At 34.2% G+C, this 15,116-nt stretch overlaps 1 protein-coding gene across 4 annotated transcripts in view; it reads left to right on the top strand.

The window, feature by feature from the left end:
- Nucleotides 1-15,116, top strand: part of grid2 (glutamate receptor, ionotropic, delta 2) — a 453,461-nt gene that overhangs the window by 256,895 nt on the left and 181,450 nt on the right. For all 4 annotated transcript variants that reach the window (XR_004341186.1, XM_032578330.1, XM_032578331.1 and 1 more), the window contains exon 4: nt 5,487-5,692. Coding sequence is in view for 3 of the 4 variants with exons in the window: in XM_032578330.1 (XP_032434221.1) it covers nt 5,487-5,692 (206 nt within the window). In the remaining variant the exon portion in view is untranslated. The remainder of the gene's footprint in view (nt 1-5,486; nt 5,693-15,116) is intronic.

The following is a 15,116-nucleotide window of genomic DNA, read 5'->3' as shown; positions in this document are numbered from 1 at the left end:
GCAAAATTTAGCCAAATGTAAATTTCTTGTGTCTAACCAGGTAAGCAGTATTTCAAAAGAGCTTATTTTTATAGACAATAATATTACTTATTAACTTAGTGACAAAAGATGAGCATTTTTTCCTGCTAATGAACTGCCACAAAGTATAAATCTGATTTTTTAAATGTTTTCACTTTTCTGCAAAATTCACCAACTACACAATTCTTGTTAAGTAATTGTGTAAGATAAGCAGTATTTCAAAAGAGCAGAAGAAATCTTAGCAATAAAGATATTTGTTGTTAATTTGTTGCTAAGAGATGAACGTGTTTTCTGGTATCCAAGTGCCACAAAGTAAACATCTGATTTTTACTTTTGCCAAATTTACCAACTGTAAATTTCTTGTGTCTAAGCAGATAAGCTATGTTTCAAAAGAGCTTATTTTTAGAGACAATAATTAATTTAGTGTTAAGAGATGATCGTTTTTTTCTGCTAACGAACTGCCACGAAGTATAAATCTGATTTTTTTATTTGTGTTGAATATTTGTTTTATAATATATTCAACACCAATGACAAAAAACAAACATTTTCACTTTTCTGCAAAATTCACCAACTGCAAAATTCTTGTTAAGTAGTTGTGTAAGATAAACAGTATTTCAAAAGAGCAGAAGAAATCTTCTGTTTTTTTGAACAATAACAATATTTGTTGTTAATCTGTTGCTAAGAGATGAATGTGTTTTCTGGTAACCAAGTGCCATGAAATAAACATCTGATTTTTACTTTTGCAAAATTTACCAACTGTAAATTTCTTGTGTCTAAGCAGATAAGCTGGATTTCAAAAGAGCTTATGTTTTATAAATAATAATTAATTTGGTGTTAGGAGATGATCGTTTTTTTTTACCTTTGTGTTCAATATCTGTTTTATATTCAATACCAATGACAAAAAAAACCCCAAAACATTTTCACTTTTCTGCAAAAGTCACCAACTGCACAATTCTTAAGTAGTTGTGTAAGATAAGCAGTATTTCAAAAGAGCAGAAGAAATCTTATGTATTTTGAACAATAACAATATTTGTTGTTAATCTGTTGCTAAGAGACGAGCGTCTTTTCTGGCAACCAAGTGCCAAGAAGTAAACATCTGATTTTTACTTTTGCAAAATTTAGCCAAATGTAAATTTCTTGTGTCTAACCAGGTAAGCAGTATTTCAAAAGAGCTTATTTTTATAGACAATAATATTACTTGTTATTAACTTAGTGACAAAAGATGAGCATTTTTTCCTGCTAATGAACTGCCACAAAGTATAAATCTGATTTTTTAAATGTTTTCACTTTTCTGCAAAATTCACCAACTACACAATTCTTGTTAAGTAGTTGTGTAAGATAAGCAGTATTTCAAAAGAGCAGAAGAAATCTTAGCAATAAAAATATTTGTTGTTAATTTGTTGCTAAGAGATGAACGCGTTTTCTGGTATCCAAGTGCCACAAAGTAAACATCTGATTTTTACTTTTGCCAAATTTACCAACTGTAAATTTCTTGTGTCTAAGCAGATAAGCTATGTTTCAAAAGAGCTTATTTTTAGAGACAATAATTAATTTAGTGTTAAGAGATGATCGTTTTTTTCTGCTAACGAACTGCCACGAAGTATAAATCTGATTTTTTTATTTGTGTTGAATATCTGTTTTATAATATATTCAACACCAATGACAAAAAACAAACATTTTCACTTTTCTGCAAAATTCTTGTTAAGTAGTTGTGTAAGATAAACAGTATTTCAAAAGAGCAGAAGAAATCTTCTGTTTTTTTGAACAATAACAATATTTGTTGTTAATCTGTTGCTAAGAGATGAATGTGTTTTCTGGTAACCAAGTGCCATGAAATAAACATCTGATTTTTACTTTTGCAAAATTTACCAACTGTAAATTTCTTGTGTCTAAGCAGATAAGCTGGATTTCAAAAGAGCTTATGTTTTATAAATAATAATTAATTTGGTGTTAGGAGATGATCGTTTTTTTTTTTTACCTTTGTGTTCAATATCTGTTTTATATTCAATACCAATGACAAAAAACCCCCAAAACATTTTCACTTTTCTGCAAAAGTCACCAACTGCACAATTCTTGTTAAGTAGTTGTGTAAGATAAGCAGTATTTCAAAAGAGCAGAAGAAATCTTATGTATTTTGAACAATAACAATATTTGTTGTTAATCTGTTGCTAAGAGACAAGCGTCTTTTCTGGTAACCAAGTGCCAAGAAGTAAACATCTGATTTTTACTTTTGCCAAATTTACCAACTGTAAATTTCTTGTGTCTAAGCAGATAAGCTATGTTTCAAAAGAGCTTATTTTTAGAGACAATAATTAATTTAGTGTTAAGAGATGATCGTTTTTTTTTACCTTTGTGTTCAATATCTGTTTTATATTCAATACCAATGACAAAAAACCCCCAAAACATTTTCACTTTTCTGCAAAAGTCACCAACTGCACAATTCTTGTTAAGTAGTTGTGTAAGATAAGCAGTATTTCAAAAGAGCAGAAGAAATCTTATGTATTTTGAACAATAACAATATTTGTTGTTAATCTGTTGCTAAGAGATGAGCGTCTTTTCTGGTAACCAAGTGCCAAGAAGTAAACATCTGATTTTTACTTTTGCAAAATTTAGCCAAATGTAAATTTCTTGTGTCTAACCAGGTAAGCAGTATTTCAAAAGAGCTTATTTTTATAGACAATAATATTACTTGTTATTAACTTAGTGACAAAAGATGAGCATTTTTTCCTGCTAATGAACTGCCACAAAGTATAAATCTGATTTTTTAAATGTTTTCACTTTTCTGCAAAATTCACCAACTACACAATTCTTGTTAAGTAATTGTGTAAGATAAGCAGTATTTCAAAAGAGCAGAAGAAATCTTAGCAATAAAAATATTTGTTGTTAATTTGTTGCTAAGAGATGAACGTGTTTTCTGGTATCCAAGTGCCACAAAGTAAACATCTGATTTTTACTTTTGCCAAATTTACCAACTGTAAATTTCTTGTGTCTAAGCAGATAAGCTATGTTTCAAAAGAGCTTATTTTTAGAGACAATAATTAATTTAGTGTTAAGAGATGATCGTTTTTTTCTGCTAACGAACTGCCACGAAGTATAAATCTGATTTTTTTATTTGTGTTGAATATCTGTTTTATAATATATTCAACACCAATGACAAAAAAAACAAACATTTTCACTTTTCTGCAAAATTCACCAACTACACAATTCTTGTTAAGTAGTTGTGTAAGATAAACAGTATTTCAAAAGAGCAGAAGAAATCTTCTGTTTTTTGAACAATAACAATATTTGTTGTTAATCTGTTGCTAAGAGATGAATGTGTTTTCTGGTAACCAAGTGCCATGAAATAAACATCTGATTTTTACTTTTGCAAAATTTACCAACTGTAAATTTCTTGTGTCTAAGCAGATAAGCTGGATTTCAAAAGAGCTTATGTTTTATAAATAATAATTAATTTGGTGTTAGGAGATGATCGTTTTTTTTTACCTTTTTTTTTTTTTACCTTTTTTTTACATTTTATAAATGTCAAGGAGTATCTTGACATTTATTTGAGACATAATCAAAAATCTATTGGCCTCCTCACTTTTACATCCTCTCCAGTGTAAGGGAGAGTCATTTTGAAGAAGTAAATGGTTTACAGGATGTTGGGATGCTGTTTCTGGCTTTCACCTATAGTCACTAATATAGTGACTATAGGTACATATTTTTGACAACCTCAAAGTCTCGAATCAACTATTATGGACACCTGTATGGTTCTTCTGATACCCAGAATTGTCTGCTGTGTTTCCAGCTGGAACTTTTACAACGACAGACTAATGGTCTACAAAGTGCCAAGCTCAGGAAGTTAAAACTGTGCAATTTGGACTGACTATCTCCATTAGTGAAAGAGCAATAAGATCATTTGGCACATATTGATAATTCTTATTGACATTCGTCTGTGAACCAGATTTTATAATAAAAATCTAATGAAGGACAGGAGGCATGACACAGTAACAGGCTGATATTTTAACCACTGCATGTATTTTGCCGCAGGATCTGAGAATCCAGATTTGGCAACAACATGCGGAACGTATTTGTAGGTAACTGGCACATTGTGACTCACTATGGAATGGCTGGAATGATATTTACAGGTAATATGTGCAAGTAGAGACATTACAGAAAAAAGGAATAAAGCTCCAGTAGTGTAAGATGATTTGTGATGAGTAAAATATCACCTACACATATGCAGAAGTCAGTAAAGTTTTGATCTGTGTTTCACACCAACAATTAGAATATATTATTTTCATAGTTGGATTAGTTGATACTTAAGACTAATTTCATCCTTCGTGAAATTATTATAGTCATCAACATTGGGTCCAATTTCCATTTTTATTTTTTTTAACCAGGTTAACCTTTTAAGCTGATGTCACTTCAGGACACCTGTCCTCCTATGTTATAGTAGGACAAATATTTCTTGTGAAACAATCAACAAATCTGCAATCATTCCATGAAATATGTTATCATCCTGTATGGCTCACCGACAACAATTCAGCACACTCATAATTAAATATGACATATGACAACTATCGAGCAATGTCATAAATGTTCAGAAATAGTTGCACGATGAAATGTTTGCTGGGACAAATATTTCATCGACGCTCACCCGTCTCCCCCTGGCTACAGCACAGTGTCTCCATTTCCTCATACACCTCATCCTCTTTTCAAGGTTTGATACTACTAACAGGAGAGTTGATGCCTTTCCAGTCACTGCTAAAATAAAATTGCTTTCAGATGTTTGTGACGTGACTCAGCAAGGCTTTATACTCTCTGGCACATGGAGTGCTTCGCAAAACGCTTAATACTAACTGAAGACTTAAGACTATGAAACAGGCACATGTCAGGGATAAAGTTATTGGAAATCTTAAAGACTTACAGTTATCCCCACTTCAGCTAGTAGATGCACACTCAACAAACTGCCGAAAGTTGACTATAGAAAAACTATGTAATAAACTCAAAGGTTCATTTCAAATCAAATGTTGATTCATGTCTTATTAATATTTTAACAACATTGTCAATAAACTGTTTGTGGGGGAAAAGTTTGTCTGGTACCCTTTCTGCATTCAAGATTGAAGACAGAAATATATTTACTTCTGATTAATACACTGTGTGGACAAAATAAGCTGTTGATCAGATTAGCATGATGAATGACATTTGGTCTAGATGTATGACTGAGCGAATGAGAGCTTATGAATTAGAATATTTGCTGAATTTACTCATGCAGAGACAACGCTTTTTCCTCGACAGAGAAAATGATATAAAGTCATTAGTGATTGCTTTCATATTTCTATCAGCGATCAGTTTATTTATTCTAATATATTTAATTTTGAACCCCATGTTTCTCTGTTTGCAAATACCCTGTAAAGAACACTAATGTTATGGTAAAACCAAAGTTATGGTCCCTTGTGCTTATGTACTTTTCTCTTTTTCTTCAGACATCCGTGGTATTGAGGATTTTCTGGACCGTACCTCTCAGCAAGGAATGGATGTGTCCCTTCAAAAGGTGGAATCTAATGTCAACATGATGATCACAGGTCTTTTCAGAACAATGCGTGTAGAGGAGCTGCATCGATACAGAGATACGCTACGGAGAGCAGTGTTGTTCATGAGCCCAGCTACTGCCAAGGCTTTCATCACTGAGGTAAGGAAGGACGGTTCTTTTGCCTGATCTGCATTTATGTTTCACTAAATGAATGGACTGTCAACATACTATCAACTGAAACTTTTATCTGTGTGTGAATGACATTGTAAGCAGAAGTTTTCATTTAAAACATATTCACTTTACAGTGTTTTAAGGGATTAGACTATAGGATCTACTGTATATGTTTTGAGTGTAATTAGAACAGCGAGAAATTTTTTTTTAACCAATTCTTATCAGATTGCATTATCATTGTCATGTTTTATTGACTTAACTGCACTCTTTATACCCTAGTAAATATCAGTTATAAAGGTTTTAATGTTAGCTCCTCATCATGCTACTAATTACATTATCTAAAAAACAGGAAGCCGCTGGAGCTTTTACTGTGATGCCCTGGATCTGCCAGAAGAGTATTAATATAATAAATGTCTCTTTCTCTCTCCTACTACTTCAGGGTCCATTGTAAAACAACTCAAATTAAACGAGAATATATATCCCATTTACTGTACATTAGTTTGATTTAATTTACCTTCTTACATATGTTCCAACTACTTCCATCCAAATACTACAAATCTGCATCCAGGATATACCCCTAAGCCCCATATCCCATCAAGCTCTTTATCGCTGCAGAAGACAATTAGAGAAGTTCCTTTGCTCTTATACATAAATGATATGGAGGTCATGGTTGAAAGCAATAGGCTGTAGCATTAGTTATGAATTCATAATTTGTAGTGGTAGGATGGGGCTTAATCCCATGTGTCATGTTCTCATCTCAGTTTAATTAAAAGTGACCTCGGAAAGAGCAATCACAATCTAATTTGGTTGGAGGCGTGACAGGGAGGGGTGAAAGATGGGGTGTTATCTTGTGAAGGGGTGTTCACAACTGTGTATGTGGGTTTGAGTTTTTATACATTGGCATCATGGAATCAAATCAGAAGCTGTGCTGCTATGTAGCGGTCTTTGATATTAAGTCTAAAGGTCCAGGACATCCTGAGGGAATCTTTAAAGTCTGCTTAAAACATTAATAGGCTGTCATATTTTCAGAGCAATTTGAAAGAAAAACATGTTTATGTATCCTTTTTTAAACTTTGAGTTCAAAGAAAAATCTTTTGCCTTGAGCACTTTTGATTATTAGTCCTTGTACTATTTGTCACAGAGTGCCTAAAACAATCAAAAGTGGTAGCACATACTGGGGATAAGAGCAGGGGTTCTAAATGCACATGCAGGCATATGGAAACGTGTAAAGTGGACCCCTGGCACAGAGCAGAGGAGTCTCATTCCACTCCGTGTCCACATTGCAAATAAATCATACATGTGCAAAGCTGAGAAACGCTATCACTCAGTGCTTTCCTCTCTTGCCATTCCAACTCCTGACTTGCCAAGGGAACAGGTCTCTGAGTGAGATGATTTTTTTTTTTTTACCTGTATGACATGGTCACTAACCAAGCTGTACAATTGTAATCAATAAGAATATTCAACTGCAATAGCCGTCAACCTAATGATGGCTACTGCATCCTTGGGTAAATTATTGCAGCATTAGACAAATTTAAACTAAAATGTAAAAATTTGCACAGAAACACAAAGACAAAACCCATAAGAGACGATTTAGGCAATTTATTTGCAAAACAGTTCATTTTGGGGTTAGTTACACTTAACGATCCCCTCTAAAACTTGCTTGTTTTAATTGTTCACACACCAATTACACTTTAATATACATAAATACACACAGCATAAACCATCTTGGCACTACCACAAAAGCTGATATCCACAGTCCTCTTTATATTTGCTCTTGAGGGTACAGCCAATTAGCAGCAAGGAAAATCAGTAATATTTAATTGAAATTAATATTTCATATTTAACTAAAATAATATTTTAGATATGCTCTATGAAAAAATCTGCAAATAGGCTCAAATAATTTGGAGTTGTGTTCTATCGAAAAATCTGCAAATAAGTTAATTTGCAAATACTGAACCGCCAGTATTGAACTGCTATTAGGCAATGGACATAGTCTTACATTGAATGACACTTCTTCTTTGGCAGATGTTAATGGGATATATCAGGTATGAAGTTAACATTTTGGCCAAATTTTGTGCTAGAAAAAGGGCAGATCATCAAGGATAAAAGTTTTAGTGAGTTTAGGAAAGGCCAAATTGTAATGGTTAGCCAGCTGAGTCAGAGAATCTCCAAAGCTGCAGCTCTTGTAGGGTACTCCAGACCTGTGGTGAACAACATGAATTAAAGGAGGAGTCCATTTTGCATATTTGGTCAAGTGATCCAGGCTGTAGTGGGAGAGAGAGAGAGAGATAAAAACATTCTAAATATGTGTAGAACTAAAAATGAGCTTTACAAATGAATTTAATAACTTTAAATAACAATAGGTGACTAAGGCTCTAATGGTTCTAATAAGAGCACCAGCAAATGGGATTACATAACCACTGACGGGACATGGGGATCGGGTGAGTTAATGTCGTGTTCTGAGAAAACCTGGGGGAGAAAAGGCAACAAGAAATACATGAATAGAAAAATAGGCGAGTCAACTTGCCTATTGGTTGTATGAATAGCTCAAAGATAGAAATCATAACATTGTACAGTCAAAATCGTTTATTATATAAGGTTATTGGTTATAAAGGAATTATTGTGATTTTTGCATTAAGCAGCAGTGCACTCTGTTCTGATGTACTGCAATTGTGAGCAGCGACATTGGTAAATGAAAAAAGTTTAAACCCATTAAACTGCCAAAGTAGTTGAAGGAGCCTCCATAACTACAAATAACACTGAGTGGATGCATTCTTATAATCATTCATCAGTTTACACAATAAAATATCATTCACAATAATAATTGAAAACGTTTTTAGCTGTTGTACAATATGGACTCTGATAATTGCTTTTGTGTGATACTGAGACCCTTTTCACCCTTTTAAAAGAGATTTCTATTTTTCTTGTAACATAACAGTCGTTTAATCAACATGAAACATAACATGGAGAGTTTTTGGAATTTGAGTCTGAAGATTGGAAAAGAATGATGAATACAGATCTCTACTTCTTTGTTCCTGACAGGCAGGTGGAAATGATCAGAGTGACAGACTAAAGGGTTAAAAGATAGACAGAGACATGTGGAGATGCTCAGAGATAAATGGGACCTTGTTTTTCGCTACATCACTTATTGGTACGATCATTTTTCTCAGGAATCACCTCCCCTCCAGATGCATTAGGCCCTGATGGTAAATGTGAACTGAAAGCTGATCCAAATGACTTGGCAAGAAGAGACAAACAGATGATTAGAGGGATCAAAGAATAGAATACATTCATGGGTGTGTGGAAATGCCTGAAATTATCTGTGTCTGACTGTAAAGGAGTGCTTGCTTTTTGGTTTGTTTATTGAAGCTTACGTCAAACAAACAATAAGGATATACCAAAAGACTCAGTGACCCATTTTTTATTTATTTTCATAATTGTCTTTGACATGTGTCTGAGCATTTGAAATCGTGGAAGGAGAATTAAAAAAAAAAATTACATAATGGAAAGTGACTTTGTTTGATATTTATATGGTCAGTCTATCCTGAATTGCTAGTCTTTGTTTTGATTGTATTTAAATTGAATAAAAAAGTGAAATCTCAAATTGGACGAGATCTAATTTGAACAATTGGATCACAATAATAATAGTTATTATTAATACAATATTTATTCTACATTCTTAATATAGAAATAACAATAATTATTTCTGTTGCCAGTCATGTTATACTGATTGCTCCATAAAAATGATTTCAACATTAGAACATTTAATTATAACGTTAATATTTCTGGTGCTTTTCATTCATCCATCCATCCGTCCATATGTTCGAAACATGCAGAAATCTTTATCCACAGATACTCTCCAGCTCATTCAGAATCTAAAGATCAGATGCCCAAATCACCTCAAGTTGCTCCCTTTGATGTGGAGAAGAGGTTCCCCCTGGATGATGGAGTTCCTCATCTTATCGCTAAGACCGAGTTTGGCCAGTCTGCAGAGAAAGCTCATCTCAACAGCTTGTGTTTGGGATCTCATCCTTTCAGTCATAATCCATCTCATGAGCATGAGGTGAGAGTTGTGAAAACAACGAAGTGTGAAATTGAGAGCTTTGCATTTTGGCAAAGGTCTTTCTTTACCACAATCCCAGCAGCGCCCACATTACTGTAGGACCAAACCCTTGATCTATTTTCCACTCTATTCTAGCAACCTGCTCTTCTTGGCAACATAATAATGCCACGGATTTTCAGCAAACAGCTGCTGCAGTTTCAAATAATTTTAGCACAAACATTAAACTGTTTCTTATCTTGCTTTGTATAGTGGCATATCTAACACTGTAAAGGCAGGATATTATATAAAATTTACTTTTGTGAGCTTTATATTGTGTTATAATGCTATTCCTGCATCATACACAGACCTCTAGTGTTGCTTTGATTCTCTAATGCATTTTTGAAGAGTTCTTGAATATCCCGTGGTAGCCTAAGCACTTGCTCCTACAAAGTCCCACCTATTTCCACAAAGCTTCTTGTTGGATCTACAGTCCCCAGTTGAGTTTCCGCCTCACCCTTCTTGTTCCCCAATCAACTCCACCAGGCTAGTGGGAGCAACAATTACCAAATACCCAGTGGAACTGGTCATCTGCTGAGCTTCTCATATGAACTGCTCCTAAAAATGGTTGTAGACAGAGTAATGGAGAAACATTGTTGTGATGATGTGCTGAAAGCAGAGTATCAGAAAAAAAACACTTTTAACATAGCACGACAAAAGATTTTAAACTTCTCTCTTTTTTTTTTTTAGATCAAATTGAAAACTGAACGATCTTATACAGAGTGTGTGCAGACTTGTTAGTTTTCTGGAGAGTTACTTTTGTGTAGCACTTTGGAAGCTTGCTATCTTTTTAATGTCTATCAGCAGTGGGGAGTTCATCTCTATTACATTGTGTAGAATCAGATTGGAGTCTGTGAGCTGCAATTCTCAGAAAAATGTGCAGATGCTCTTTTGGGGATGTTCAAAATTTCTGCAACACTTCTAGTTTATGTGGAGCAAACAAGGGGACATATTCCTAAGTGTTCAGACAAATATTCAAGGACCTCCCCATAATGTACTTCAGCCTCTGCTCAGTGCTTCATCCTACTTCCTCCATAGAACAGTATTACCACCACGGCCTTTCGGGAAAGAATTGAATTAGCATTACCTGTTTTACTGTCATAGGGGAGTGCTTGTGTTTCTCCCACAAATGTATGTATATTCTCACTTATTTGGTTTGTCAGCAGTCTTCCCTATGCTGGGTATTTTTACAGTTTTTTGCAAAGTAGTGACCTCCTTGCAGATCCTTTATTGTACAAAATACAAAGTATTGATCCCTTGAGTACTGCTACCAGTATTATGCTTCTGACAGGCTCTCAGATTTCTCCACAGTGTTGTAGTAACTCAATTGTGGTTTTATTAGTCATGATTTTTTATGATATCTGGATTTTAAATATCTAAATTAATTTACAATGGAAAGACTTTTCCTCTTTATCTGATGGATTTCAGTAAAATAGCCCTCGCCCATTTTGTAGCACTTTGCCACACAGTGTCTGATACATTTGCAGACCCAACATGCTCATTCAATTTTCTGGATTATTTAACATTTTCCTGCTCTGTTGCCCTTTTCTCAGTCTAGTGCATATGAGCCAGTGCCAGCTAGGTTCCTTGTCGGTGCACACATATCCCCTTTCTATCTAGTTTTCACACAGAAGAGGAAAGTCGATTTCTTGGCACAGGAGTATTCTTTTACAAAAACATACTATGCAAGTTATTAATTGGCTGACCAATTAATGAACTCAAAAAAATGACAATCCCTGTCACTGCTGCTATGAGGTTTTTATTGCCTCTTTTTTTGGAAATTTAAACAATTTCCATCTAAAAAAACAAACAAACAAAAAATCAGAAGGAGGATGCAAAGTATCAGTCTTAAAAGGCTTATACAGTTAAACATCTCAATCTCAAATCTGGACTGAAAATGGATGAAAAAAATGTAATAGAGTTTGAGAAAGCAAAACTTTTTCCCCCAAATGATTACATTCAATGTTTCTGTGTTTCTATATTATATTGCAGTATTTGCACAAAAAGCCCCTGCCATGGTAAGCACTCTAGCCCTGTATAAATAGGTAAAGAGAAGCTGGTAACGTGTATTTTTTTGTCTCTATGGTGGCATCAGCCATCTTCTGGTGTAGTATGTTGGAACAGCAACTTAGCAAGAACTAAGCAGTTAGATGAGCTCATCAGAAAGACTTACTCTTTCCAAGGATGCCCGCCTTGACCAACTGCGTTGCACATTTATTTTAATATGAATATTAAATGCTATGCTATTTTTAGGAACTGTTCATTTAAATTATCTTATGATGAATGAGTCCTACATGTACAGTCTCTTATTTTTATTTGTTTTGTTTTTATTTATTTATTTTTTTTACCCTTGTGTGAATCTTTGTGTGAACAAGTTTGCAAGATAATACTTAACGACCAGTTTGACATTGCAAGCAAATGCCAGTTTATCCCTGCAATAAAACACATAAACATGAAGAAGAGGAAGATATATTCCTTTTTAACTCATTTGCTCTAATTTTCCCTCCGGTTTTTGGGCTTAGCAGTCCTCCACTGCCAGTGGAGCCTTAAAATCAGATGTTGTGATGCTGCTGTGCTTCATTGCCAGTGATGAATATGCATTTTCTCATCAACATGCTGTGCATGAATTTTCAGTGATTTATAATGAATTACCACTGATCCGTTTTGGACCCAAAGGCCATGAAATATGCTTGAGAAAGAAAATATGAGCTGTCATTAACAATCAAAACAAAGACAACTATATTATATTATATTATATTATATTCTGTTATATTATATTATATTATATTATATTATATTATATTATATTATTTTGTCTCTGTGACAATTTAAAGAGCCTGGTATGACTGTGTTTATTTAAATGCAGCATTACATCAGACATGTTTTGGCTTCATTGTGTTACTTGTATGTACAATTGCAGTCCAAATGGCTCATAGTTGTGAATTAGGCTTAGAATTTTGCATGCGGTTTAAAATCACTGTTTTATCTTGAATTTCTTCAGACTTTAGATTGGTGGGGTGTACCTTGTTTTTTATGCTTGTTTTCTTTTGTTTACTGACATGTATAGATATACTGTCTTGTAACTAAGCACGCTAAAGTGATTTTCATCTACATTATTTTAGAGTAATTTAGACTATTCAATTTTAGCTTAACTTTTTGTAGAATAGTTTGAAGAATATTTGTATTGGTATAGCCATGCTCAGTTGCTGGAAGCTGAGTTGTTTATCCCGTTTTATTTACAAACAGATCATTCGACATTGCTTCAATGTCTTTGTTGTGGCAATGAAGTCCTGGGAATAAATGTTGACCTCTAATTATAGAACATAAAGGGGAGGAGTAAATCAATAGGAGGAGTTGCATAATTAAACAGGGAGAGGATGGAAAGAATGACGCATTGTTTGTCAAGAAATGTTGTTGGGAAGGTCAGTCTAATAGCGGTCGAGGTCAGTACAACAGAAGAAGTGGGTAAATTAATTTAATGAATACATTTTTAAGAATAATAGTTCTTTATTCTGTGTGATGCTTTTTTTTTACCAGCTCTTTTATATAATTCTTTAGTTAACATAAGTACCAAAAAATTCTGCTATCTGTTATTGTAGAGTGATGTTAGCTTAACTTTTTATTATTATGGGGTATTCAGACCAAAAAAAAATCTGATTTGAGCCAGCTACTGGCTTTAGCACTGCATTCTGTGGACAAAGTGAAGTCTCATGTAGTTCAGCCAAAATAGACAAAGTTTTCACAATTTTAGCTGTCTAATGTACGAGTCTGAATAGAGTATTGTAAGCTATGAAAATGAATCTCTCTTGAACTAACATCTACACAAGGCCTTAGAGAACAAGATACATATTTAAAAAGACTCAACTTTGATCCACTTTCATTCATAGTGTTTTATTGTAGTGTAGATCTTGTTAAGGAACTTTATTTTCATTTTGCTATGTACAGATGAATAAATACTGCATCTTTTTTCTGAACTCAGCACATCTTTACCACAAAACAAATCAGATTGGGTATGGTGACCCAGAAACTGATGATCCCTGTCTATTTTAAACTGTGACACAATAATCAAACATATCAGTGCAGACTCACACTTTACCATGACACATTTACCTGAAAAGAGAGTATTTCCTCTCTACCACCTTTCACTGCATTTAAAAGAGCAAAAGGACTCAAGCATTGGTTTTCCCCTTGAACTTTATCACAACGCAGCGATGACATTATGGTCTTATCTTAATAAACCGGGTGCCAGTATGTGTGTTGTGGGATGACATTAAAGCTCTATCTGTGCTCACAAAACTGGGAGCTCAGTGATTATAGGCATTTCAGCTGCAGGACTGAAGGCTGTTGGGGTGTCTGTGTATGTGTGTAGTAGCATCAAAGGTTAGTGCTATTGACTGCTGCTGGTACAGCCACTAATGGGGGTACAGATATGTTTGTGTGTAAACATGTCATCTCAATTTCAGTTTTCCAATGTGCTTATCAGTTGCCTTTTTCCTTCTTGTTTCCTCTGTCTCCGTTTCTGTACTTAAACTCTCATACAAACTTATGCATTTACCAGTTCTTATACACTCAGTGCCATTTAAACTCTACACCCTTTCACTATATTTATATCTTTATAAAATGTTCATATAACTCTAATTATAATGGCTTTGTAACATAACAGTTTGGGGCTGTTGTGGCTCAGTTAGTAGACTATTAGACTGACTTCCCAATAGCATTTTATTTAAAAAAAACCCAAGACTAACAACAACAACAATAATAATAGTAAAAATAATAACCTGTATAGGATTATAATAGAAAATTCTGTGTAGTCATTAGAAACACTCATTATCCAAGAGGTGTGCAACTGAGTCTAGTTCTTTTTTTTAGTGTACATGTTGTACATGTGTATTGAGCATTAAAACAACAGACTTCCTAAGACCTGCAGTCAGTCTTACGTAGGAAACCCATTCCACCCTGTGTCCACATGGCAAATAAATGACACATTTGTAAAGCTTAGTAACACTATCGATCAATAGAAGCAGACTATTTACAGTGCCCTAATACCTTCATACAATATATCAATGCTGAAATACAAATGTCAATAACAAAAAAAAAGTCACTTGAAAATAAGTAAGAACATAGTAGATGATTGTGCAAACACCAGCATGTATGTAAAAACATATCGATTTTGATGGGAGCAGTGATGGTTACAAAGTTTGACAGCTTCTGGGAGGAACGACCTATGATAACGCTCCTTTGTGCATTTAGGATGCTGCACTCTGTCACTGAAGGAGTTCTCCAGTTCAGCAACAGTGTCATGCATGGTATAGG

Source organism: Xiphophorus hellerii, chromosome 12 (assembly GCF_003331165.1).
Source record: "Xiphophorus hellerii strain 12219 chromosome 12, Xiphophorus_hellerii-4.1, whole genome shotgun sequence".
In the NCBI taxonomy this organism is placed as follows: domain Eukaryota; kingdom Metazoa; phylum Chordata; class Actinopteri; order Cyprinodontiformes; family Poeciliidae; genus Xiphophorus; species Xiphophorus hellerii.
This window is presented reverse-complemented; position numbering and strand designations above follow the sequence as displayed.